Here is a 24,006-nt window from a genome sequence, read left to right on the forward strand (position 1 = left end):
CTAACTCTCGTTAGAGTATTAAAAATGAGTATTAGTTGACTGTTAGCGGTAGGGTTAGTAGATCAAATTGACATGTACTTGCAAAGTTACTTATAGTCAATAAAATGTACTGTATGTTCGGGGAGCATTAAAATAAAGTGTTAGAAAATATTAAGCAGACAGTCTTCTAATACTCTAACACTAATGAAAGTTAGTTGACATGTAGGCTACTTATAGTCAACAGAATGTCTAAAGAGAATGGAAGCTTCTGAATAAAAAATAAAAAGTAATTGTGACTTTTTATCTCACAGTCGTGAGTTTATATCTCGCATTTCTAGTTTTATAACACTCAATTGCTAGTTATAAAGTCAGAATTGTGAGTTATATAGTCAAAATTAGGAAATATAAACTCACAATTCTGAGAAAAAAATCACTTTTTTTCCTCAGATTTGGACTTTATAACTCGCAATTGCAAGTTTATATCTCTCAATTCTAAAAAGTCAGAATTGCAATAAAAAGTCAGTATTGTGAGTTTATGTCACACAATTGCGACTTTATAATGCAATTGTGAGTTATATAGTCAAAATTAGGAGATATAAACTTACAATTCTGAGAAAAAAATCACTTTTTTTTCCTCAGAATTGGACTTTATAACTCGCAATTGCAAGTTTATATCTCTCAATTCTAAAAAGTCAGAATTGCAATAAAAAAGTCAGTATTGTGAGTTTGTCACACAATTGCGACTTTATAATGCAATTGTGAGTTATAAAGTCAGAATTGTGTGATATAAAGTCGCAATTGCGTGATACAAACTCACAATGCTGACTTTTTGTCGCAAGTGTGACTTTATATAATGCAATTCTGAGAGATGTAAACTCGAAATTGTGAGAAAAAAGTCTAAATTGTGAGATAAAATTATCCTTTTTTTATTACATAGTGGAAACAAGCTCCCATAAAAGGGGCCCATCAAAAAAAAGTGTTCTCTACAAAAAAAATGAAGTGGAAGTTAGGTTAAGATTAAGGTTAGCTAGTTAAAATGTCTGAAATTTTTTACAGCATTTTTAATAAAGCCTTCTGGTCTTTGTCTTTCAGTTCTCCCAGTGATCCAAAGTTGGCCACACAGTCTCAGACCGTGGCATCCCGAAGTGGGAAGAAACCACCCTGGACAGCAACTGCTCTTGCTGTGGAAGCTAAAGAACTAACTCATGCTGTCAGAAGCATTCTAGAGCTAGACTGTAAGTATAAGTGGTGTGTTTTCAGCTTTGTCAAATTGTCCAAATTGCAACTGTTTCTTATGTCATTTTGTCTGACCCTCATGTTGTTGTCTGACCCTTGACCCACTCTGTCATGTAAAAATCTATCTTACGGCACCAGCAATTTGTGCTGAACTGTGCTAGATGAGATGTTATCATTTGTTATTGAAAGATGGATGCACAATATTATCTGTTGACAACATTTTTTTACAGACTTACAGGTTAGTGTATGGTTTCATTTCTAACATGACTTTTTGACTTTGGTTTACCTTAAGAGCCACATTAAGTCTGCTCATTTAGCCATTGCATGAACCCCTGATCCCATTCAGCTTTGTAATTCTCCAGAAAATATGTAGCTTACCTTCCAGCAATGTTTGACCTTACGCAAATGCATCTAATGACCTGTAGAGGTCAAAACATTGGCAGTCTTTCCATAATTCCATCTCATTATAAGCCTCTTAAACCAGACACATTATAGCGTCATTATGACCAAGATAATGCTTATTGTTCAAATTTATAGAACCTATTCAGATAGAATTTGTTATGGAACATCTTTCTCCTTTTCAGCAGAGTGCCTAGTGATCTACATTTAAGTTAATTCAATAATCTGCTTGTTTGTTCTTTCTTTTATATCCTGTCTGCTCAATTACTTATAATGTAAATGTTTTATATCTTATATATTATATAACTACCTTAATCATGAAATCTAAGCCATTTAGATGTGTATAGTGGAAAAAAAATAGGTCAGTCCCATAAGAAAACTCAATACAAGGTGTATGTGCTGCTAATACAAACCATTTAGATCTGATTCACCTCACTGCTGCAAACGTTGCCTGGATACGAAGCTAAAGCAATTGTCTATCTTTGCTGCAATTGTATATAATGTCACATGTACACAACATATACACATTTAGAAATGTGTCCTTGGTGGGATAACATGTTTACATTTATAGTTTTCATTTATTTTAAGTTGAACATGTTTTTCTACACAACAATGATTGTTCGTGTCATCTTGATTTGACTGACAGTGTTTACTAAATGAAAGAATACTATCTTGTTGGCCTAGTTAAGTTGATCCAGCTTGTCAAAACATTACTGATAGCAGTGCATCCAAAGCGCAGTTCCTGAAAAAACAACAAAAGTAAGAGGCTGCCTTTCTTTCTCAGGATTTTTCCTGATTAACATTGGATGTCCAACACACTCATGAAGTAGAATCTCAGGTATTAAAAAAAGACCTGATATAGTGAGCTTTAATAATAATATAGTCGGATAGTAATATTAACTGAAGTATCCTGTTCTTTGTATCTCAAGAAAGCATGTTGATCATGATCCTGATTACAGACTGGCATGATTTTCTTGCATGTTAAAGGAAACAGACAGTTCACGGACTCTCTGCAACTCAGACAAAAGAGCATCTCTGGCCTCCTTATATTCAATGAATACATGGTCTAAACAATGAGGTTAATCAATAATAGACTTGTTTTTCAACCATTTTCTCTTTTTGTCAAACTGCTTTTGAATAAATTCTGTGCAGGGAATATTTTTGTGAATTTGTTTAAATTATATACCTGAGAGTTCCTAAAACTTCAAACCACATTTTTGGGATTGAGGGCTCCAAATAAAAAATAATAAAAAATAAAAATAAAAAACATTGGTTGACCATCAGTCTGATTTTTAGTGCAGGACACATTCTCCTTAAAGGGATAGTTCACCCAAAAATGAAAATTCTGTCATCATTTACTCACAATCATGTTGTTCCAAACCTGAATGACGTAATTGCTTCTGTGGAACCCCCCCCCCACATAATGAAAGTCAATGGGGTCCAAAAAACAACAACATTGGATCCCATTGATTTTCATTGTATTAAAAAAAGAGAGACAGACGTTTTCAGAATATCTACTTTTGTGTTCCACAGACGAAAGAAAGTCATCCAGGTTTGGAATGACACATGACTGAATAAATGATGACAGAATTTCCTTTTATCGGTTTAAACTATCCCTTTAAAGTAGGCATGAAACAGAAGATGTGATAGTCTTTTGTTCCCTATTGTGATGTATAGCCGAGTGAAACGGCTTCCCAAACAAGAAAAAATGTAGGGTTGGACTTGATTTTGTCCATCTGGAATTAAAGGGATAGTTCACCCAAAAATGAAAATTCTGTCATCGTTTACTCACAATCATGTTGTTCCAAACCTGAATGACGTAATTGCTTCTGTGGAACCCCCCCACATAATGAAAGTCAATGGGGTCCAAAAAACAACAACATTGGATCCCATTGATTTTCATTGTATTAAAAAAAGAGAGACAGACGTTTTCAGAATATCTACTTTTGTGCTCCACAGACGAAAGAAAGTCATCCAGGTTTGGAATGACACATGACTGAATAAATGATGACAGAATTTCCTTTTATCGGTTTAAACTATCCCTTTAAAGTAGGCATGAAACAGAAGATGTGATAGTCTTTTGTTCCCTATTGTGATGTATATCCGAGTGAAACGGCTTCCCAAACAAGAAAAAATGTAGGGTTGGACTTGATTTTGTCCATCTGGAATTAAAGGGATAGTTCACCCAAAAATGAAAATTCTGTCATCATGATGTTCCAGACCTTTAAAAATGTATTTGTTCTGCTGAACACAAAGGAAGATATTTTGAAGAATGTTTGTAACCAAGCAGATCTCGCCCCCCATTGACTAACATACTATTTTTTTTTCCTACTATGGTAGTTAATGGGGAGGGGGTCTACTTGGTTACAAACAGTCTTCCAAATATCTTCCTTTGTGTACAGGTTTGGAACAACTGAGTAAATGATGACAGCATTTTCATTTTTTGGTGAACTATCCCTTTAATTGGACCATTGTGGTTTGCTATTTCTGTGATCTCATATAATGACAGGTTGTCCCGCCCTCACGTCATCAGAGAAGTGATGAGATGTCGCTGCAAGAGGGAGGGGAAGGGACTTTGATTAAACATTATGAGGGCACATGAATTAAAAAAAAAATAAAAATCATGTACACAGATAAATCATTGCAAATACTGTAGTATTCCATAGAATAATAAGAATTGTCAATTTTGATTGTAAGGTGACTAGTCTGTCAAAAAAATATGATTAAGCAAATGGGACAATTTAACAACTGTTTGTTGTTTCTAATGTTTCTTGGTAACTTAAATTTCCAAGGTACCAAATGATGCACAAAAAAACGGAGACGGACAGACGGATGGATTAAGGGAAGATAGAAGACTCTTGGGGTCAAAGGATCAGTGAAGCTGAGGGAGGAAACAGCTAAAGTGATTGCTTAGGGGGCAGAAAACGTGTTCCACACACCTCGCAGCATGTGACCTCTCAGCGAGTGATGCTCACGTTTTGGCTGAATGCTCCCCTGCGGGGGAGGACGAGGCAGGCTTTGAGTTGCACATGGAGGGCCACCCTCATCACACTGATTGAAACCAAAGAGAGCAACCTCAGCCCAGCACAGAGACAGGCAGTGGTTTCCACGTGATGGATATTCTTTCAGCCATGTGACAGGCTGCGTACCACTCTGTGTCTCATCAATAAGACAGAGGGGGTGACATGCTTTGGAATAAGGATTTATGATATACAAATGGGCTAAAATAAGGTTGTACATACCTTAGTTTTATCATTTTTAAAGGGATAGTTCAACCAAAAATGAAAATTGTCATTATTTACTAACCCTCATGTTGTTCCAAATACATATTACTCTATTTCTTCTGCAGATCTCAGAAGAAGGCATTTTGAAGAACGTTGGAGAAATCACAGAGACATTTTATAACATATCTTATTTTGTGTTCCACAGAAAAAAGTCATACAGGTTTGGAACGACTTAAGGATTAGTAAATGATGACAAAATGTTCATACTGGCCCTTTAAGAGAGAGAAACATCAAATCAGATTTGGGAAAGCCTCTGCTGCTCATCCCAATTATATCTGATTTACTCAGGTGTAATTTGAGAAAGATGAAATTGTCTTTTTAGTATCATAGTGCTGATCTAGTGAAATCATTCTCTCTTGGTTACTAGAACAAGGCCTTTAGAAAACAAAGAGTTTATTGAATTAAAGAGGCATGTGATGAGCTATACTCTGTTGCTATGTCCAAAGGCTTAGGCAGTAACGGTTTGTGATCACTGTAGACACGTCAGAACACTCAATATAAACAACTCAATTTAACAAAAAAAAAAGAAAAAAAGTAAGCTGTAGAATTTAAAGACTCAAGTAGGTTGACAGCCACTAAAAATAGAGATGAATGCAAGTTTTAGAAAACATTCTGTTTATATTCTGAGAAATTAGCATTGAAAAATCCCTTTTTTCTCAAGGCTGATAAAGATAACAGCCAGAAATTAGTTATGATTAACCAAGGTTTAGGTTTAATTATGGGTTACGCAGGGAATGTTCCCACAACATTCACTAACGTTTTGTAAAGGTTATGTAAGTGTTAGAATAGAACATTCTTATAACATTATATACATTCTCGCAATGTTGAGAGAAAACGTTCCTAGAACAAAGCTCTTGGAACTTCCTAATGATATTATTTTTACTTGGAACATTCTCATAACATTGAGAGAAAACGTTCTTAGAATAACATTGTCGGAACATTATTATTTGCTGAATGTTTTTGGAATGTTTGCATAAAATGTTGTGAAGTGAAACAATTTCATGAAACATCCTTACAGTGTTTTGTCACAGTGCTTTTCACAATACACAAGCAGCTTTACTGAATATCATGATGTTATAATGTTTATAATATCTTAAAATCTTGATGCCATATAGTCGCATTTAGCAGATTTCCAGCTAACAGGAAATGTTTTCAGAATTTTGGCTAACGTTCTGGCAAGGTTCTCTCAAAGTTATGAACAAACGTTAATAGAACGTTCAAATGTGTCTTTAAAAACATTCTCAAAATTTGACCACAAAAACATTTATACATCAACATATTTTTTGGAATGGTTTAGTTAGACGTTCGTCTAACACATTTTAAACGTTACTACTTGTTTGATCATTAAAGAGAATTGAAGAGAAAAGAACATGAAATTCACGACATGCATAAGGAACAAACAATGAATGCAAGTTGTATATAAAATGTACAGGCAAGCAGGTATAATATCTGACTTCACTGAACCTAATGCATTGCACTAAGCAATCAGGACTTCCCCTTCTGTAACAGCATTTCATCTGATTCTGAGCTAGATTCTCTCATTTTATGCATCTCATTTTTGAGGCCGTGTCCTCCGCAGGTCGCATTTGAAGGCTGCATCATCATCAAGGATGTATTATTTAAGTAAAGTAACTGTAATAAAATTGACTGTTATTCCTCGTGAGGTGTAAAATACGGTCATTTCTTTCTTACTTTGCAATCTAAAAGTTACTTTTCTTAAATGAGACTGCCAAGATGTTTTATGCAGCCTCCAAAATGAGACGCAGCTATGCGCATGCGCTCCATTCCACACCATTTTTAAGCCCAACATTCAGACAACCGTTACCCTCTACCAGTCTTTCTTCATCACAGAGCATTAGTGTTTTTAAAAGTCTATATGAAACAGTTCATTTATATATACAGTGGAACACAATTTTCTGTTGTTTTCCTTTTCTATTGTGTTGTTTTTCACGTCTTGTTAGTTTTGACTTGTGTGCTGTCTAGTTGTATGTTTCAATTTGTGTTCTTTTTTCCCTTGTTTAACTTGGTGAGGTTGTGTTTTTGGTTTCTAAAATGTAAGCTCTTTACGATTCCATGTTTTGGACTGTGTACTTCCCAGAGACACAGTTTAGATTACAATAAAATGTGAATTTTAAAGTAAAGTCTTATCTGTTATTTCAAATATTTATTGCACTATTTAATGATGAAAAATGTTTGTTGTGTATCAACAATTTTTGGTACTTTTGTTCATTTGAAATCCATACCTGTCGCTGTAAGAAATTAATTGCTTACATTTTATCATTTTTTATAATTAATATAAACAAATATAAGCAGGGCAGCTTATTGGCTCAGTGGGTAGCACTGTCATCTCACAGCGGCCTTTCTGTGTGGAGTTTGCATGTTCCTCCTGTGTCAGTGTGGGTTTCTTCTAGGTACTCCAGTTTTCCCTCACAATTCAAAAGACATGCATCATAGGTACTAATATGTATCTATGTACCCCCCCCAAAAAAAACAAGTTTAGGGGAGGGGTCATTCTTGACTTCACCCACTGTGAACAAGGAACCACTCAGCAAAAGCGCTAATAGGCTTGTTGAGTCCATAACGAAAAAAGTTTTTAATGCAACTTCTTCAAATGGCACTCGATATGACAAGCTCACAAAAATGATTTACAAAATCCTCAATCGACTGATCCTCCTGACGACGACACAATATCAGATAGACCGGGTCCATGATGATCTGGATATCACTCAGCTGCTGGATCTGTTAATGGCGAAGTTTTCTGTTATGCTCTGCTCCGAGACTTAGGTTAGAGATTCAAATTCAGCTTGATTTGGACAATCCAGAATCGTAATCCAACAATACAAACAAGCAACAGGGGAGAAAACACAGGCAAAAAGGGTAATCTAGAAAACAGGCAGATAATCTAAAAAACCAGGATAACATTTAGAAATGCGGTGTAACAACATACAAGACTTCGCAAAGACTGACAGAAACACAGGGCTTATATAGGCAGGGTTAACAAGGGCAGCTGAATGTAATGAAGCATAATGAGTACAGGCTAAGGGTTATGGAAAATGCAGTTCATGATTCAGTAAAGGAGACAGAAGTTGCGCCCTCTGGTGGCTATAGGCTGGCAGGTGTGACAATGATAAATGGAGCATTACTTGTTGTTAGCCAAAATTTCTTTCATACATTTTCCACTCATTTGTTAGTGGAAATTTAGATGACACAAAATTCACTGTAAATTCCCTTAGGCGCTACAGAATATATAGCCAGGGATATTTGTTTGTAGAAATTTGAGACCACATGAATTATTCTTTGGCCTTTTCTGTCAAAATGTTGATTGTGTGTGAAATCTAGACAGTGGGATACTCTGTATTCTTTTCTTCATTTTTTTTTTTTTCAAATAAGATCATGTTTCTGATGAGAAAGCCATTATAAAGTCATGTCAGGGCATTGTGTATGCCAGCAGACTTACTGTCACTAGTACTTCCTGCATGTACAGAGGGAGTGTCCAGATCAAATTCTGTCAGGGATTTGTTACCTTTTTATGGTGGCACGTACTAATAAGATTCTGACCGGTCTCATATTCAGCCTTCAATAGTGTCTGCTTATATTTTTCATTTTTTGACTGAGATCCATTAATTAAAACATGGCACACATCAGTCCTCTATCAGACACTTTTTCATTTCCAAAGCTGTGCATCAATGTTAAAAAAGTGCTTTTTTTTTTATTTTTATTTTTTTTTTTTATAAAAATATCTTTTCACATTATGCAGATATTCTAGGACATTTAGCATAATCATGTGTGACCCCATTTGATCCAGTTGCCAGGAAATTCTCACGGTCACTTGCCTTTCAGGATCAAGAGGATCAGCGAGAAATGTTGCAATGCCATTTTTTTATTTTGGCTACAGATTCTCATTTTGTTTGTTGTCCTCACATAGAGTAAATCTGATCTTTCTTCGTTCACAGGTTTACCTTATGGCTGGGATGAGGCGTTCACTGCAGATGGAGTGAAGTACTACATAAAGTAAGTGACGAGACCTCTTCAATTACACACTTGCATACATTCACAAAATCTTTGTTTCTGCCCCCTTTTCCCAAAAGTAAATAACAGTTCTCATGTTTTGAAGAGTGCTTCATAAGTTGTTTGTGCAGCATGAGATATACGGTTTGACTTACAGTAAGCATTCTCAATAGATACACTAAAAAGAACCACACTACAACCAACTATTCTGAACAAAATGACACAGAATTGCCGATATTGCTGTTGCGCTTTGAAAGCAGCAGACTCTTCATATTGATATTGACAAAATGTATGTAACCTCATCTCTAGAGACAAGAAATACATCTCCCCTTCCCATGAGCATGTTCTTTTATTTGCATAACTTTCAAAACAGCCTAGATGAATATTGCAGACATCTATCACTCTTTTGAGAGTTTTGATGTCGCACGCAACACCACACCCATGTCCATGCATTCTCCATTACACCTGCACCAGAGCATTCACCTCTATGCACAAGATGCATGTTTGTAGGTGTACTGTATGAACCATTCAGTAAATTTGGGTCAGTAAGATTTTTTTTTTTTAAGTAATTCATACTTTTATTCAGCGAGGATGCATAAAATTGATTGAAAGTGACAGTAAAGAATTTTACATTGTAAATAATAATTCAAATGAATGCTGTTCTTTTAAACTTTCTATTCTAAACCAGAGGACTATCTTCAACATAATAAGAAATATTTCTTCACTGTTTCCCTGCTAGCGTTCTTTTAAAAAGTTGCCTGCCAGCACCAGCATTTTTGATCATTTTCACAAAAATTTTATGGCCCCTAAAATATTTTGTTGTATGAATACCTGAACAAGGAACTTGCAATATATCAAGAGCCTTTGCTTTTAAACAACAACAACAACAAACATTTTATTCTAGCTTCATGCATTCTTTTTTTATTTCATTTTTTTTTTTAAAAAGGAAATTTTCGTCAATGGCGGGGAAAGAGTTAAAGGATTAGTTCACTTTCAAATGAAAATTAGCCCAAGCTTTATTCAGCCTCAAGCCATATGACTTTTTTCTTTCTGATGAAGAAGCATGAGCTAAAGAAATTGCTTCCATCCACTTTCATCCATCATAAACATACTCCACACGGCTCCAGGGGGTTTAATAAAGGCCTTCTGAAGCGAAGCGATGCACCATCCCTATTCAGCTTACGGAAAAAGTGTAACTGACACAATGCCAATTTACACTTTCTTCATACGTTAAATACAGATGGCTGTCTGGTGCTAGATATTTTACTTCATAACTTGTTAAATATGGATATTTTTTTACACAAACGCATCGCTTCGCTTCAGAAGGCCTTTATTAACCCCCCCCCCCCCCCCCCCCCCGGAGCCGTGTGGATTGGAATATGTTTATGATGGATGGATGGATGTGGATGGAAGTACTTTCTTCAGCTCATTCTCATGACCCCTGTTCACTGCCATTATATACCTCGGATGCATCAGGATGTTTATAAAAAATATCTAAGATTGTGTTCATCAGAAAGAAGAAAGTCATATATGCCTAGGATGGCTTGAGGGTGAGTAAAAGCTTGAGCTAATTTTCATTTGAAAGTGAACTAATCCTTTAAGCACAAATCAGCATCTTAGATTGATTTCTGAAGGATCATGTGACACTGAAGACTGGAGTAAATTCTACTGAAAATGCCAGCAGAAGAATAAATGAATATATAGAAGAATATATTTTAAAATGGATTATTACTATTTTAAATTGTAATAATATTTCACAATATTACTCTGTTTTTACTTTTGATCAAATCAATTCAGCCTTGGTGAGCAGAAGAGACTTCTTTCAATAACATTCAGAAATCTTACCAACCCCAAACTTTTGAATGGTACACAGCAAAATTCCCAGAGTTAGATCAACTCTGCTCAGAGTACATATGATCCCTCTCTAAATAGTGTTGAAATAACACTGAAGCAGAGTTAAATTGAATGAGATAATTAAGCAATTAAGTAGAGATTGCGCATTAGTGATGAACGCCTGCTGTTAACAAGCAGAATCACTGAAGAAATAAGAAAAAACACAAGAACTACAAGTGACTTAAGTCACAGCCTTATTAATTGCTTAATTATCTCATTAACTTTAACTCTGCTTCAGTGTTACTTTAACACTATTTAGAGAGGGACCATATGTACTCTGAGCAGAGTTGATTTAACTCTGGGGATTTTGCTGTGTAGTGTATCTTTTTTAATCAAGATGTCATTTATTAATTGGATGTTTATTTTTTCCTCCAGTCATGAAACTCAGACGACATCATGGACGCATCCTGTAATGAGATCTTTGGGTCTGTCAGAACCAAGAACGAATGACCAAACCCTGAACTCTCCGGAATCCACAGCCTAGACTGAAACAAAGTTATATGTGCATTATTAAAAATGACAATCAGATAAAAATCTCTGCATTCAATAAATGATTCTACACACCCCCACACATGAAATGCAGACAAAATATATATACATACATATACCTATATATATTTTTTGTCCTCACGTCATGTGTAGGGCTCCGTATTAATCTTACTTTTAACATTAGCTGATAAACTGATATTGAAATACGCAGCAAATACTCCAGAGCTCTTTGATGGTTTGAGAGTTTTTGAGTGTTTTTGTGTCTGTCCACTGTTTTTCTGACATTTTAGGAATTTCCCCTCATGTTATACACTGATCTCTTTCTATTCTGTACCTTGACAAAAACAATGGACAGACCCAATCTGTTTTTGGACTTTCAGAAAAAGTCAAACATGATTGCACTTGTTTGAAGTCAAAGGACGTGGCCTCTTCGGTGAAGCAGGAACTTTGGAGGAACACAGTGAGTTAATCAGGATGGACTGTTTCTGTGATGTTCATTCAGCCTGGCTTGTGTTTGCTGCTACTTTGATCCACTATTTGAAAGCATTTGTTCATACAGTAGATTTGTTGAAACAGGAATTTGTTTTTCTTGTTCAAACTTCCTCGAACCAGCTCTGCGACAGTTCTTCAGGAATCATTGCACGGTTCACTGTAATTGTTCTCCATATAAAGACGCATTTTAATTCTGCTGTTATCCTTAGTGGACTTTCTAGCTATTATACAACTGTGAAAGTGTCTTCTCTTGCATGTGCAATTAGTTCTGCGCTTCCATTAGAAATGTGAGTTTAACGTACCCTAAGCCTTATGTGTACAATTTCTTGGAATATGACATAACATGGCGCATATGCTTTGTTGTGCATTCACTCTGCCTAACAGCGTAAATTTAGCCTCAGAGATCTCTTTATGGTAGATCATGAAGAGTTATGTTTTTCCTTTTAATGTGTGAATACTTTTGTGGTTGTATTAAAGATCAACTGATAAAAACCCATCCACATTTTTTGCCTTTTAAAAGAATATTAGCTGGCTCTGTCTATTTCAGGTTGAGTGTGCACTTCACAAGCACTTCACAACCTAGGCAAGAAATATTGATTTTTTTTTTTCTCTCCATGGCAGATATTGTTATACAGTGTACTGTAGATGCTTCCAGAAGATGTTAAACCACATAAATGCTCTTCCATCCCATACAAAAACAGTCCTTTTAATTATGAATTATTCGCTATTATAGTAGCTTAAACTAAACTGAACTAATAATATACTCAGTTCAAATTTATTAAAACACTGAGCAAAAAGATATCGGATAAGAAAACCTTCCGTTCAATTCGACATTATTGTCTGACAGTATTTTGTATACGTTTTCATTTATGATATTTTGGAAAGCATCATTCTCATCAAAATGTCCTATAAAAAATTATAATAATAACATTTTAATTACATAATAATTACAGTCACAGTGATAAGAACAAGACTTTCCTTCACAAGTGAAACTCGTGTCATTGTGCTTAAGATTTCATAATTTGATTACGTCAGATTGCTAAAAAAACAACATAATTCAGGAATTAATAGCCATCATTAGCAAGTTTTGGTACGACTTGTCCTCTTAAAAGATTTCAAAAGATGACATTAATGACAATGAATGAATCATTCAGGAGTAGTTACAGGTTTTGTTTAGGTCTGCTTGCCTCCTAACTAGTTGCAATCTGTTTCCAATTTGTCAGACACATGTTACAACATGTGGTTTAGTTGTTCCAAATTAGAGGAGGAGTGGCCAGTCATGGCCTACTTTTCTGCAAAGCAACGTCATGTCTGATTGCTTTAGCAACCAGTTACCAAGGTAACAAAAAGAAGGACGACAAGTTCTATAGGACACTGATAGAGAAAACCATTTGCCTTTTCACGCTCAGTTTGATGTATTTAGAAAATTACTTGCGTTTACTCTTCATTTGTATATATCTTGTGACCTTTTATCTTCAGTAGTGGTCAGATCTGAATAATAAAGTTTGTCACGTACACATGAATGTACTTTGAAAGATAATAGGCTATGTAAGTCATTTGTTGGATGACATGGGAGGTGTCTCCTGGAAAAAAACTGTATTAGCAGCACAGATTACGGGAACCAGTCGAGTGCATGCCATAAGTTTAAATCACTAGTGGGAGCTTTCATTATCCCCATTTTAAAAGTGTTAACAGGGCGTTAAGCTTTGTTTATGTGATCGTGCTTGGAAACAGTATGTCACACTGGTCTGTTTAGTTGATGCATTATTCTAACTACCTATAATGAGAATTATTACATGGAATTGTATGCTAAAGGTATAATAATATCCAACTTTTGAAAAAACTGACTATATAGAACATTTTTAAGCCTCCCTCCCTTGCATATTGATTTTTGGCCTCCAAATGCTGACTGACTCACTGCCTACCTTTTCCAAATAACTTGATATAGCCTACAGTCATTCTCTCCAAATCCAGTTTGAGCAAAAGGTAATTGTAGTAGCTTTAAAAAATAGTAAATCTGATAACCACAATAAATTCAAGCACAAAATAGTGGGGTAGGTGGTAAAAACAGCACTCTTTTTATTTAACACTAACTGAGATAAGTATACAACTACATTTACTATAGTAGACTTGTACTTTAAAGCAGGCAAATATGAGAATACAACAGTATATAGGCTAACCCCAATAGTCACTTTTTTTTCTCTGTTTACATTTTATGAGTAAACTATAATGAGCGTATAATACATCTGCAAATCACCTATGACAGAACATGTTGTGTTTGACAAGTGTATATGCTTAAACTTTGACATTCGCAGTGTTCAGATGCACTAAACAAGATCTGTTCAGGCTAAACTACGCCCCTTTATTGGACTGTAAGCTTTCGATTTTTCCACCGCGTGTATGTGCATGTGATGGGAACTTCACTTTCAGTGGCAGTTCCACGCCTTCAGTCTTCAGATTTCTTTACAATGGCAAATTAAAGTTAGCATATCTTCGATAAATATTTAGCCGAAATTCATATATCGCAGAGTGGATTTGCAAATAGACTCCATTCGCGGATAGCTAAATGTCTCCTCATGTTGCCAGATCTCTTTAGAAACAATCAACTTAGTCATGAAACAAGGTTTAAAACCTTTAACTGGTGCAAAATAAGGAGTTACAGCTGCAGTTTTAGTTAAAAATTATCCAAAATCAATTTTTGAGCAAGTACATAACCAGCCAGTGTTCAAAACTATCTCATTATCTTAGCTCGATTCACAACGGTAAGCTTGTAATAACATTTTATAATAAGAGCGACATGGTGGATTTCCGCGGGAAATTTGAGCATGCAGCAGTTCGTCTGTGCGTCATTACATCACCTCTGTTAACAGAAAGGAAGGAGTCCAGGCTAATCGGTTTTATCACGTGAGGACGCTGCTGGTAGCGGATCATTTATAGCCTGTTCTCACAGCAGCTGAAATAATTAAAATTATCATTTTGATGGTGGATTGTAATCCAGAAAGATCCAAATGACAATCATCAGTGACAACTGGAGATTCACCTGTAGTCAAAAAGCAAAAGACTTTGGACTGTGGAGTGGCTACAGAAATTGAAATCTACAGGTAGGCTAACGCTAATATACACATAGTCATAGTAATGCTGATGTTGTTAACATTAACGATTTGAGAACAAAGTATAACAGTAATAATAATTTGCACGGTTTAGCATGATCCGAGCTAAGCGCTCGTTAGATTTAATCATCATTGGCAGCGTGATTTATTGTAGGCCTAATGCTTTTTTCCTCAGTTGGTCAGAACAAAAGTGGCAGACATGTTACTTACTTGTTCAGATGATATTTTCCAGTGAAAATTCTTATATTGGTCATACAGTACTTTCAAGACATAGAATCTGTGATTCTGAAGTGCAGCAAGCATTAGATTCATCCGCGCTGACGAGCTGTGCTGAGGCACAACGCGCGTACAGATAACTGTTCCGCATATGGCTGCAATTGCAGGTTTCAAACAAGAGATGGCGACAAAGAGGAAAAATCACGGACTGCAGCTTTAAGTAAATACACATATTTACTTAAATATTTAAATCTCATTACGCATCATGGGCGTTTCTAGCTTTTCAATACTGTGGCACAGGGCGCCATCAAAAAAGCGTCCAGATATTTTCATAGGCCTATAGCCTACTCTTTGAAACTGTTACGGATACTATATGGACATAAATGATCTTACCAGTGGTACTGGCTATTGTAACAATGGATTGTAGGTAAATATCTACCTCATGAAGTATTCCGTCACCTTTCGGAGTGAGAAACAGCTGCAAATGATTCAGTTGGAAACTATGAATCAAACTGAGAAACAAACTATTTCAGACCTAGTTCAAAAGAGTTGAATCTGGCATCACTAGCTCTGAATCCAAACAGATGAGAGAAATATGGCTGAAATTTTACCCAGGGAAAATGATTCTTAGACAGGTATACAGTAATCTCCATTGTCAGACAATGATTTACCAGTAATATTTTACTGGGGCACAGGCAGTAGTTCACTAGGGCACCTGTTTCCCCATGGTGTAATGACGCCCCTTTAAACTTTGGCCCTATATAACTCAAATGTAATTGTATTTTTATTTATTTATTTTTTTTAATAAAAAAATAAATCGAGCCTTTATAATATGTACACATTTATTTATCATGTATTTAACAGCCATTTTATCATAAATGATAACAATTATAATAAGAGGATATGGCAACACAGTCTCTAAACTGCTAGCTAGCAAGTGGAGCGAAAGTGTGGCCCCGCCTCTGATTGTTTGACGTCACATGCCTCAGTCTTGACACATGGTGATGATCATCACATTTCTTACACACACATACACTCACGCACTTCAAGCCACTTATGCCGGTGCTGTAGAGCAGGATCTTTCACTTGTCGTTATTAGACGAATGATCGCTTTTTACCTGCTATACATAGGCCTGTCTTTTCATTTCAGTTACATTTTTCCAAAAACCATTTTTGTACGGAATAAGAGAGAATATGTCCAGACCGCTCACAATGAATCCAGCTTTCCTACCTCCGCAAACTAACGGCGTTTTGAAGGCGCTCCTGGAAAAACCTCTGAAACTATCTTTGCAAGATGAAGGTGATCAAAGCTTTCACTTTGTTACATTGCAGAATATGAAGAATAATAATTTTATTGCGCTTACTTTTAGGAGTTCTGCTGTGATCTTCAGAATAAATAGCTATTGGTTTTGCTGTTTTGAAGATTTATTTTATTCGTTTTCTCGTGTTGTCCGTCGTTAAAGTGTCTCTTGTAACTGAATAAACTTCATTTAAAGAGACATTACATAGCTGAGATTAGTTATTCTTAATTATCATTTTAAAAAACACATTGAAATAATGGAAAATTCAATGGCATTAAATACAGTGCTTTAAAATCCATAAAACAAAAAATTGTAATTACTTTTTTGAACAATTTGAAAATTAACAATGAAGAAATTTGTGTTGAAACCAAGTAAAATGGCAAAAAATTGCAATGAGTTAAATGGATGGAAACAAAGATTTTTTTTTTTTATTGTGCATTGCTGAGATTGCAGCTAAGAACAGTCCCTCAAAATTATAACTTTAAAAATCATAAAAAAATTAATAAAGCACTTTCAAATCCATTTTAGTTATTCTATGATTTAAAAATGCAAAAAGATGCATCAAAAGTTGATGTGTTAACAAATGGAAATATTCTTCCAGGCTACGGGAAGGAGAGAGAGAAGGTGAAAAAGCTAGAAGAAGAGAGAAACACTCCACAATCGGCTTTCTTAGGGCCAACGCTTTGGGATAAAACATTGTCTTATGATGGAGACAGCTTTCTGGAGTATATGGACCTTGAGGAGTTCCTCTCTGAAAATGGCATCCCCTCCAGTCCCGCACAACATGACCAAAGCCTCCATCAGAGGCAGCAGCAGCAGCAGCAGGCTTCAATGCCACAGGCCCCCATCTCAGTCATGGACCTCAGCAGTCGGCCCATCACCTCCATCCACACGGGCATGGTTCCTCAGAACTGCCTCCACGGTCCAGGCAGACCAGGTACTCTACAACAGCTTCTGTGTCCCGTACAATGCCATGTTAGACCTAACAGTTCCACTCTATAGATTAAAAACAACCCTTTAAAATGATGTTAATCTGGGTCAGATGTCACTATCTAAATATGAAAGTGTGTGGGTGATATATGGGAAACAGAGTAGGCATTTTAGCTTCAAAGTGAGTATGGCTTTCCTCCGTATGGTTGCTCTGTTCCTATTCTTTGCCATATTCTGTTCTGCTTTAATATTCAAAGAGCACAGTTGATTATAAGCTTATATTAGATGATAATACTGATGATAAGTTCATAAATAGTATCCACCATGACTGTACATTCTCTGGGTGATTTTCTGGTGATAGGCAAAACTGTATGAAGTTGCATTTTGAGAAAAAAAAAAAAAAAAGCCCAATGAAAAAATGAGAGGCTTTTGTGGAAAAGAGAAAATTAGCATTGTTGAGCAGAATAAGTTGTGAAATGTAAAAACTTTCCCACCCCTAGCAAGCTTTAGAGTTCATCTTGTGAATGGAAATCTCAGACTAGCCTATAATGTCATTTTCCACTGACTAAAATTTGGAAACCGACAACTCTTTTCCTAGTCTGAGCATTTGGTGTCCTATCATCTAAACACAGTTTTATGGAAAACTTTATGTAAACTATATTTCATTTTGGAATTGTGGATATAGTATCAGGAAAATCATTGATCTCTTGTTCAGTTAGGTCTTTAAAATCAATTTGAAAATTAATTTGATCAATTTATGAAATCTCAACATTGAATATCAATGGTGAATGATAATAATTTTAATTTCGGTAAAAAAAAAAAATCTTTAATTGATTATAGCTACAAATAAATGTAATAAAATATTTTTTAAAATTTTTAATTGTATTTGCTTTTTTGATGAATTTGAATATTAACTATGAAGAAATGTGTTGAAACTCTGAAAACTGACTAAAATTTGCAGACTGATGAATAATTTCTTATTCTGAACATTTGCTGTGCAACATTTAAACATAGTTTTATGGAAAACCATATGTCAGCTAAAATTATTAATTAAAAAAAGTTAATTAATTATCCTGGCTCTAAAAAAAACAGGACAGCGCTAATTCATACATTTAACATGTTTTATTTTGACCAATAAAACAAAATGTATGCACAAAAACAATGAGATTTGAAGAAAATGTTTACTGCCATTACTAGAGCTTTTGATTTGTACTTCATTTATTAATGTCTGGTGCACCACCTAGTGGAATGAAATGCTCATGACAGCCTTTTCACCATGTGTTACAATACATTACCACTAAATTACACAATTTTTTTTCCTCTTACAGTTTTGCCTCCATCACGTAACACACCAAGTCCTATTGACCCGGAGGCCATTCAGATACCAGTGAGCTACGAGCCTGATCCGGCAGACCTCGCTCTGTCCAGCGTCCCGGGCCAGGAGGTTTTCGACCCAAGGAAATGCAAGTTCTCCGAAGAGGAGCTGAAACCTCAGCCTATGATCAAGAAAGCACGCAAAATCTTCATTCCTGATGATATGAAGGTAACTTGGGTCAAGTTATTCAGCCCCTAAAAGTGTATGTTTGGTCACTGTTTTCACCCTTCGCCATTGACCAGCTGGGCAAAAGGCTCTTGCTAAGAAGCTTATGTCCGTTCATTCATCCTTCGGCAGCCTGGCCCACGTGATCCTCCCTTTTTTCCTGGTATCGCTCCAGTTCTGCCGGGTTTGGGATTAAAGGATTTGCCATTTTTAATTTGTTCAAATAAAAGTCGATCCCTCCCCAGCTTTGCAGAGTAGTAAATTGCTCAAAGCTGCGAATGCGTGAGAAAATTTGCCGTCACAATGACAGTTGGTTTTCTCTCGTGCTTGCCCTGTTAATCATATTTAAGTGTGGTATAATTTGTCATAATTATCTGTTCATATAACTCAGAGTTTACTATGTAGAAACTATTAATCTTGTAAAACCTGACATATGCAATGAGAATAATAATTTAAAAAATCATTTTCTTTTAAATGGAACCATTTATTGAACCTTTAGACAAAAAAAATCTTTTAAAAAAATGAAAAGTTTGCATGTGGTATCATATTTAATACATCAGGCTTTTATGGCTTATATAATATGATATAGCAGAATACTTGAGAAGGAAAAAGCAAGCCAAAACTGGGCATAAATATGAAATTTGGCCAAAAATTAAGTTGAATTTCTGATAGCTTGTAATGTAAATCAATGAGATTTTATTAGACTACTTACATAAAAGGCATATAAATATCAACTGTCACTCTGTATCTTCCAATAATATGTCTAAGATGATATTTAAATGCTTAGTTTTATGATCAAAACTGTAGTTTTTATTTTGGGGGGCAAAACATATAATGCAATGCAATACAATGATTATTGAGAGATGCACAAATAAACATGATTTAAAAAAAAAAGCCTGATGTATCATATTTGATGCTCACATTTTCACATGATGTATGGATATTAATCAAGTAAACCCAAACCTACAGGTGATCATGTTAATATCTTAGAGGCCTTAGACATTTGCTTATCAAATAGGATACAGTAAGCTTTAGAAGGGTTAACATATAACAATTAAAAACACTAATCGGAGTAATCTTGACATGAAGTAACTAGGCGCTCCTGTCTCTTCCCCACCCCTTTTGTTCTGCATAATTTGAGCAGGATGACAAATACTGGGCACGGCGCAGAAAGAACAACATGGCCGCCAAGAGGTCACGGGACGCTCGGCGCCTAAAAGAAAATCAGATTGCCATCCGGGCTGGTTTCCTGGAGAAAGAGAATGCGGCTCTCCGACAGGAAGTTGCCGACATACGGAAAGAGCTGGGGCGGTGCAAAAATATCTTAACCAAGTATGAAGCTCGGCATGGCCCCCTGTGAGACTCCCCGGGTGCTCGTGAAGTTCCCCTCACCCGCGCCCTTCCTATTCGAAGGACAATATTCTCGGGTTAAGGTCCGCTGGGCCTGTTTTCCAGTCAGCCCTCACCTCAGTCTGTTCTTGGCACCTTAGAAGGCAGAAACGTTTCGTTGTGTGGTTATTTTATACATCTTGTAGAGATCTCTCACTCTCTTTCTGTATTTGTTATCGCAAACAAAGCCATCATTGTTTGCCAACCATGTATATTATTTTAGTGTGTTGTAGCATTTGTCCACAAACGTTTGCCTTGATTTGTCATCATTTATCAGTCAAATCTGAGCTAGCAGATCTTCTGCTGCTCCTACAGACTCACATGTATGCTGTATATGAGAGAGGAGGTCCATGTGCATAGCTACTACAAGCTTCGGGCGTCTTAGATTTTGTGTCCGTAAAGACATTATTCTCACAGACAGAACAGAATGTAGCAAGATTTGAGAGTTTGAAACAACTTTATATAATCATAATTGCTAAATATGTACAGTACAGTCCAAAAGTTTGGAACCACTAAGATTTTTAATGTTTTTAAAAGAAGTTTCGTCTGCTCACCAAGGCTACATTTATTTAATTAAAAATACAGTAAAAAACAGTAATATTGTGAAATATTATTACAATTTAAAATAACTGTTTTCTATTTGAATATATTTCACAAAGTAATTTATTCCTGTGATGGCAAAGCTGAATTTTCAGCATCGTTACTTCAGTATTCAGTGTCACATGATCCTTCAGAAATCATTCTAATATGCTGATCTGCTGCTCAAGAAACATTTAATGTGTACAATTGTACAAAATATTTGTGTACAATATTTTTTTTCAGGATTATTTGATGAATAGAAAGTTCAAAAGAACAGTGTTTATCTGAAATCTAATCTTTTGTAACATTATAAATGTCTTTACTGCCACTTTTGATTGATTTAATGCATCCTTGCTGAATAAAAGTATTCATTTCTTTAATTTCTTTTAAAAAAAAAAAAACCAAACTTTTGAACGGTAGTGTATAATGCTACAGAAGCTTTGTATTTCAGATAAATGCTGTTCTTTTGAACTTTCTACTCATCAAGGAATCCTGAAAAAAAAAGTACACAACTGTTTTCAACATTGAAAATAATCATAAATGTTTCTTGAGCAGCAAATCAGCATATTAGAATGATTTCTGAAGGATCATGTGACACTGAAGACTGGAGTAACGATGCTGAAAATTCAGCTTTGCATCACAGGAATAAATTACTTTGTCAAATATATTTAATAGTACACAGTTATTTTAAATTGTAATAATATTTCACAGTATTACTGTTTTTTACTGTATTTTTAATTAAATAAATGTAGCCTTGGTGAGCAGACGAAACTTCTTTTAAAAACATTAAAAATCTTAGTGGTTCCAAACTTTTGGACTGTACTGTATATCCTTATTAGAAAACAGACAATCAAGTCGCTTGCTGTATATTCCAAAGCATAATGAAATAAGGATGTCAGCTTCTGGGAATCTGTGCCACAAAGAGTGTGATTGAAATTGGCTGTTATACTTTAATATGAACCAGTAGTTGTTTGTTCAGTTTATGTGGTAAATTGACTATCAGTCCAGTGAATATGAAAGATAAACTGGTATGTTTAGGTTAATAATAGACCATTTCACAGACTGAGATGATGTGTTTCCACAGTTTGTATAATATTTGTATTTCATTTTTTAATACACACTTATTACCTTGGCAGTAAATGACAAAAACGTGAAGGCAGCATAATACAACGGTTGAGGGAGTGCCGGCAAATTTTCTATCTTTCTCTCTTCTGACTGCTGTAATCTCTCTCACTCACTCTCTCTTCCTCTTTTGGAAAGTTGTGGAAACGCAATCGCGTGTTTTTCTTTTGCTATTATTGCAAATGAAGTCCACCGGATATGTGAAAAGGGTGCATTCAGTTAAAAAGTCCACACTTGATATATTTCGATTAGCTTTTTTTAAATCCAAAAGTGTTGGAAGCTAATTTTGTTTAGGTGGAACTGCCTGCTGCAATAATTTCATCAGATTCAGCATTTATTCTGCATTAGCATGCTTTGAGTTCAAACTGTGATGAAAGGAAAACATACCTACTGAACAAGGTCTCAATTCCTTTATTGCTAAAACAAAGAGGCAACCTGGTAGGCCTATATAAAGTGTATTGAAACAGATATGTTGCCTTTTGTTGCCGAGTTGTGAAATGAATGTAGATGTACGGGGTATTTTATGTCTACTACTCTTTACTACAGACCAAATTATATGAAATACAATCATATTGTCATATTGAAATTAAATGTTTTTACAAAGTTATTCTTGTTTTTGTACAGTATTTTCATATGAATTTCTGAATATATATGTAATTTGATGTATACTGTATATATGCATCAAACTATATGAAAAAGTTCTAAATTCTACAGGTAACTGTATATGGGCATTATTAATATATAATACATTTAGTACTATGAACTTTACATATGATCTTACAGTTGTCTATTCTTATACAAGCATTTTACTTTTAAGTGCATCAATATCGAAACTTTTTTTCATGTTTTCTTTTTTCTTTTGTTGTTAAATTATATTGTCAATACCTTTCATGTAGTGGTTGTGATGTACAATCATGAAATATGATATTATTGTGTGTTTGCCAAACTTGGTAAAAGAACGTATTCTTGGCCACATAGAATGTTGTCAATATTGTGTATTTCAACAAATAAAATGTATTTTATATTAAATATATTAAATTACAGCACGTTTAAATTTTAACATTCTTTTTTCAGATGATTATTTGACTCAAATATTTGATATGCGTTGTCTGTTGTGGTCCCTTTTGGTTCCTTTTTCCTGTTAATGAAAATAAAAAGCTTTTGAAAAGCTGATATTTGATGATGAGTGAAATTGAAATATATTATATTATAAATATTTGAAGTCTTTCTTTAAAGATTTGCACAACGAGCTCATTGCATCAAATAATTGTTCTTGGTATGCTGGAGGATTGAAAAATTATAGTTGTTATTCTGAAACGTACCACTAGAGAGCAATGCCTATCCAAAAATGCATGTGTGTGTCTCTAAACAGATGTTGTCAATGCTCTGTCATTAGTGTTACAAAATATTCTTATACATTATTTATACACATCTTCATCATTACTGTCGTCATCAGTGTCATCATCAACAACAGATGTATCAATATTGTAGATATATGCTGCCTCTCCGGTCTATAGTAGAAATAACAAAGAAAGACATTAAAAGTTTACACATATATATATATATATATATATATATATATACCAATCAGGCATAACATTATGAGCATCACAACTGGACCACGGAGCAATGAAAGAAGTTTTGTCATGCTAATTATTATTTTATACCCATAAAAATAATTAGTAACTGCCAGATAACGATTACCTGATTTTTCCAGTCATGGCTAACGTAAGGCGTGTTATCTTACTGTAGTTAATAACATTTATTAATTAGCTTATAAAGCCCACATTTAACGTTACCGAAATAAGTTCAGTGATCCGTCAGATCCTGTAGGTTGGTTAGTACAGTTTACTGCTGAACAACTCATTTTGTCGGGGTGAAATAACACAGAAATCGAAAATTAATAGTTAGTTATATATCTTCAATCTCCCCTCGAAGCTCCAACAGTCTTCAGAGAAGCTGTCAATCACAACTGTCAATCATAACGACACGCCCCGTTTCTATAGCATCAAATTGCTAGCTAAAACTGAACTTATTAT

At 35.1% G+C, this 24,006-nt stretch overlaps 2 protein-coding genes across 6 annotated transcripts in view; both read left to right on the plus strand.

The window, feature by feature from the left end:
- Positions 1 to 12,276, plus strand: part of stxbp4 (syntaxin binding protein 4) — a 47,193-nt gene extending 34,917 nt beyond the window's left edge. For 3 of the 4 annotated variants that reach the window (XM_048169974.1, XM_048169975.1, XM_048169977.1), the window contains 3 exons: positions 1,072 to 1,214; positions 8,852 to 8,909; positions 11,175 to 12,276. In XM_048169974.1, the coding sequence (XP_048025931.1) occupies positions 1,072 to 1,214; positions 8,852 to 8,909; positions 11,175 to 11,283 (310 nt within the window). In that variant the 3' untranslated portion in view covers positions 11,284 to 12,276. Of the gene's footprint in view, positions 1 to 1,071; positions 1,215 to 4,406; positions 6,809 to 8,851; positions 8,910 to 11,174 lie in introns of those variants that run through there. The other variant, XM_048169976.1, reaches the window with a different exon arrangement.
- A 3,811-nt stretch (positions 12,277 to 16,087) lies between these two features.
- hlfb (HLF transcription factor, PAR bZIP family member b) lies at positions 16,088 to 20,835 on the plus strand. Of its 2 annotated transcripts, none has more exons than XM_048171408.1 (4): positions 16,088 to 16,406; positions 17,009 to 17,344; positions 18,666 to 18,880; positions 20,019 to 20,835. In XM_048171408.1, the coding sequence occupies exons 1-4, from the start codon at positions 16,301 to 16,303 to the stop codon at positions 20,235 to 20,237; spliced, it is 876 nt and encodes a 291-aa protein (XP_048027365.1). In that variant the 5' UTR covers positions 16,088 to 16,300; the 3' UTR covers positions 20,238 to 20,835. The 2 variants fall into 2 exon arrangements, with proteins under 2 accessions (XP_048027365.1, XP_048027366.1); XM_048171409.1 differs by having other exon boundaries at positions 16,096 to 16,406; positions 20,022 to 20,835.
- The last annotated feature ends 3,171 nt before the right edge of the window (positions 20,836 to 24,006 follow it).

This window comes from Megalobrama amblycephala, linkage group LG20 (genome assembly GCF_018812025.1).
Source record: "Megalobrama amblycephala isolate DHTTF-2021 linkage group LG20, ASM1881202v1, whole genome shotgun sequence".
NCBI classification, from domain to species: domain Eukaryota; kingdom Metazoa; phylum Chordata; class Actinopteri; order Cypriniformes; family Xenocyprididae; genus Megalobrama; species Megalobrama amblycephala.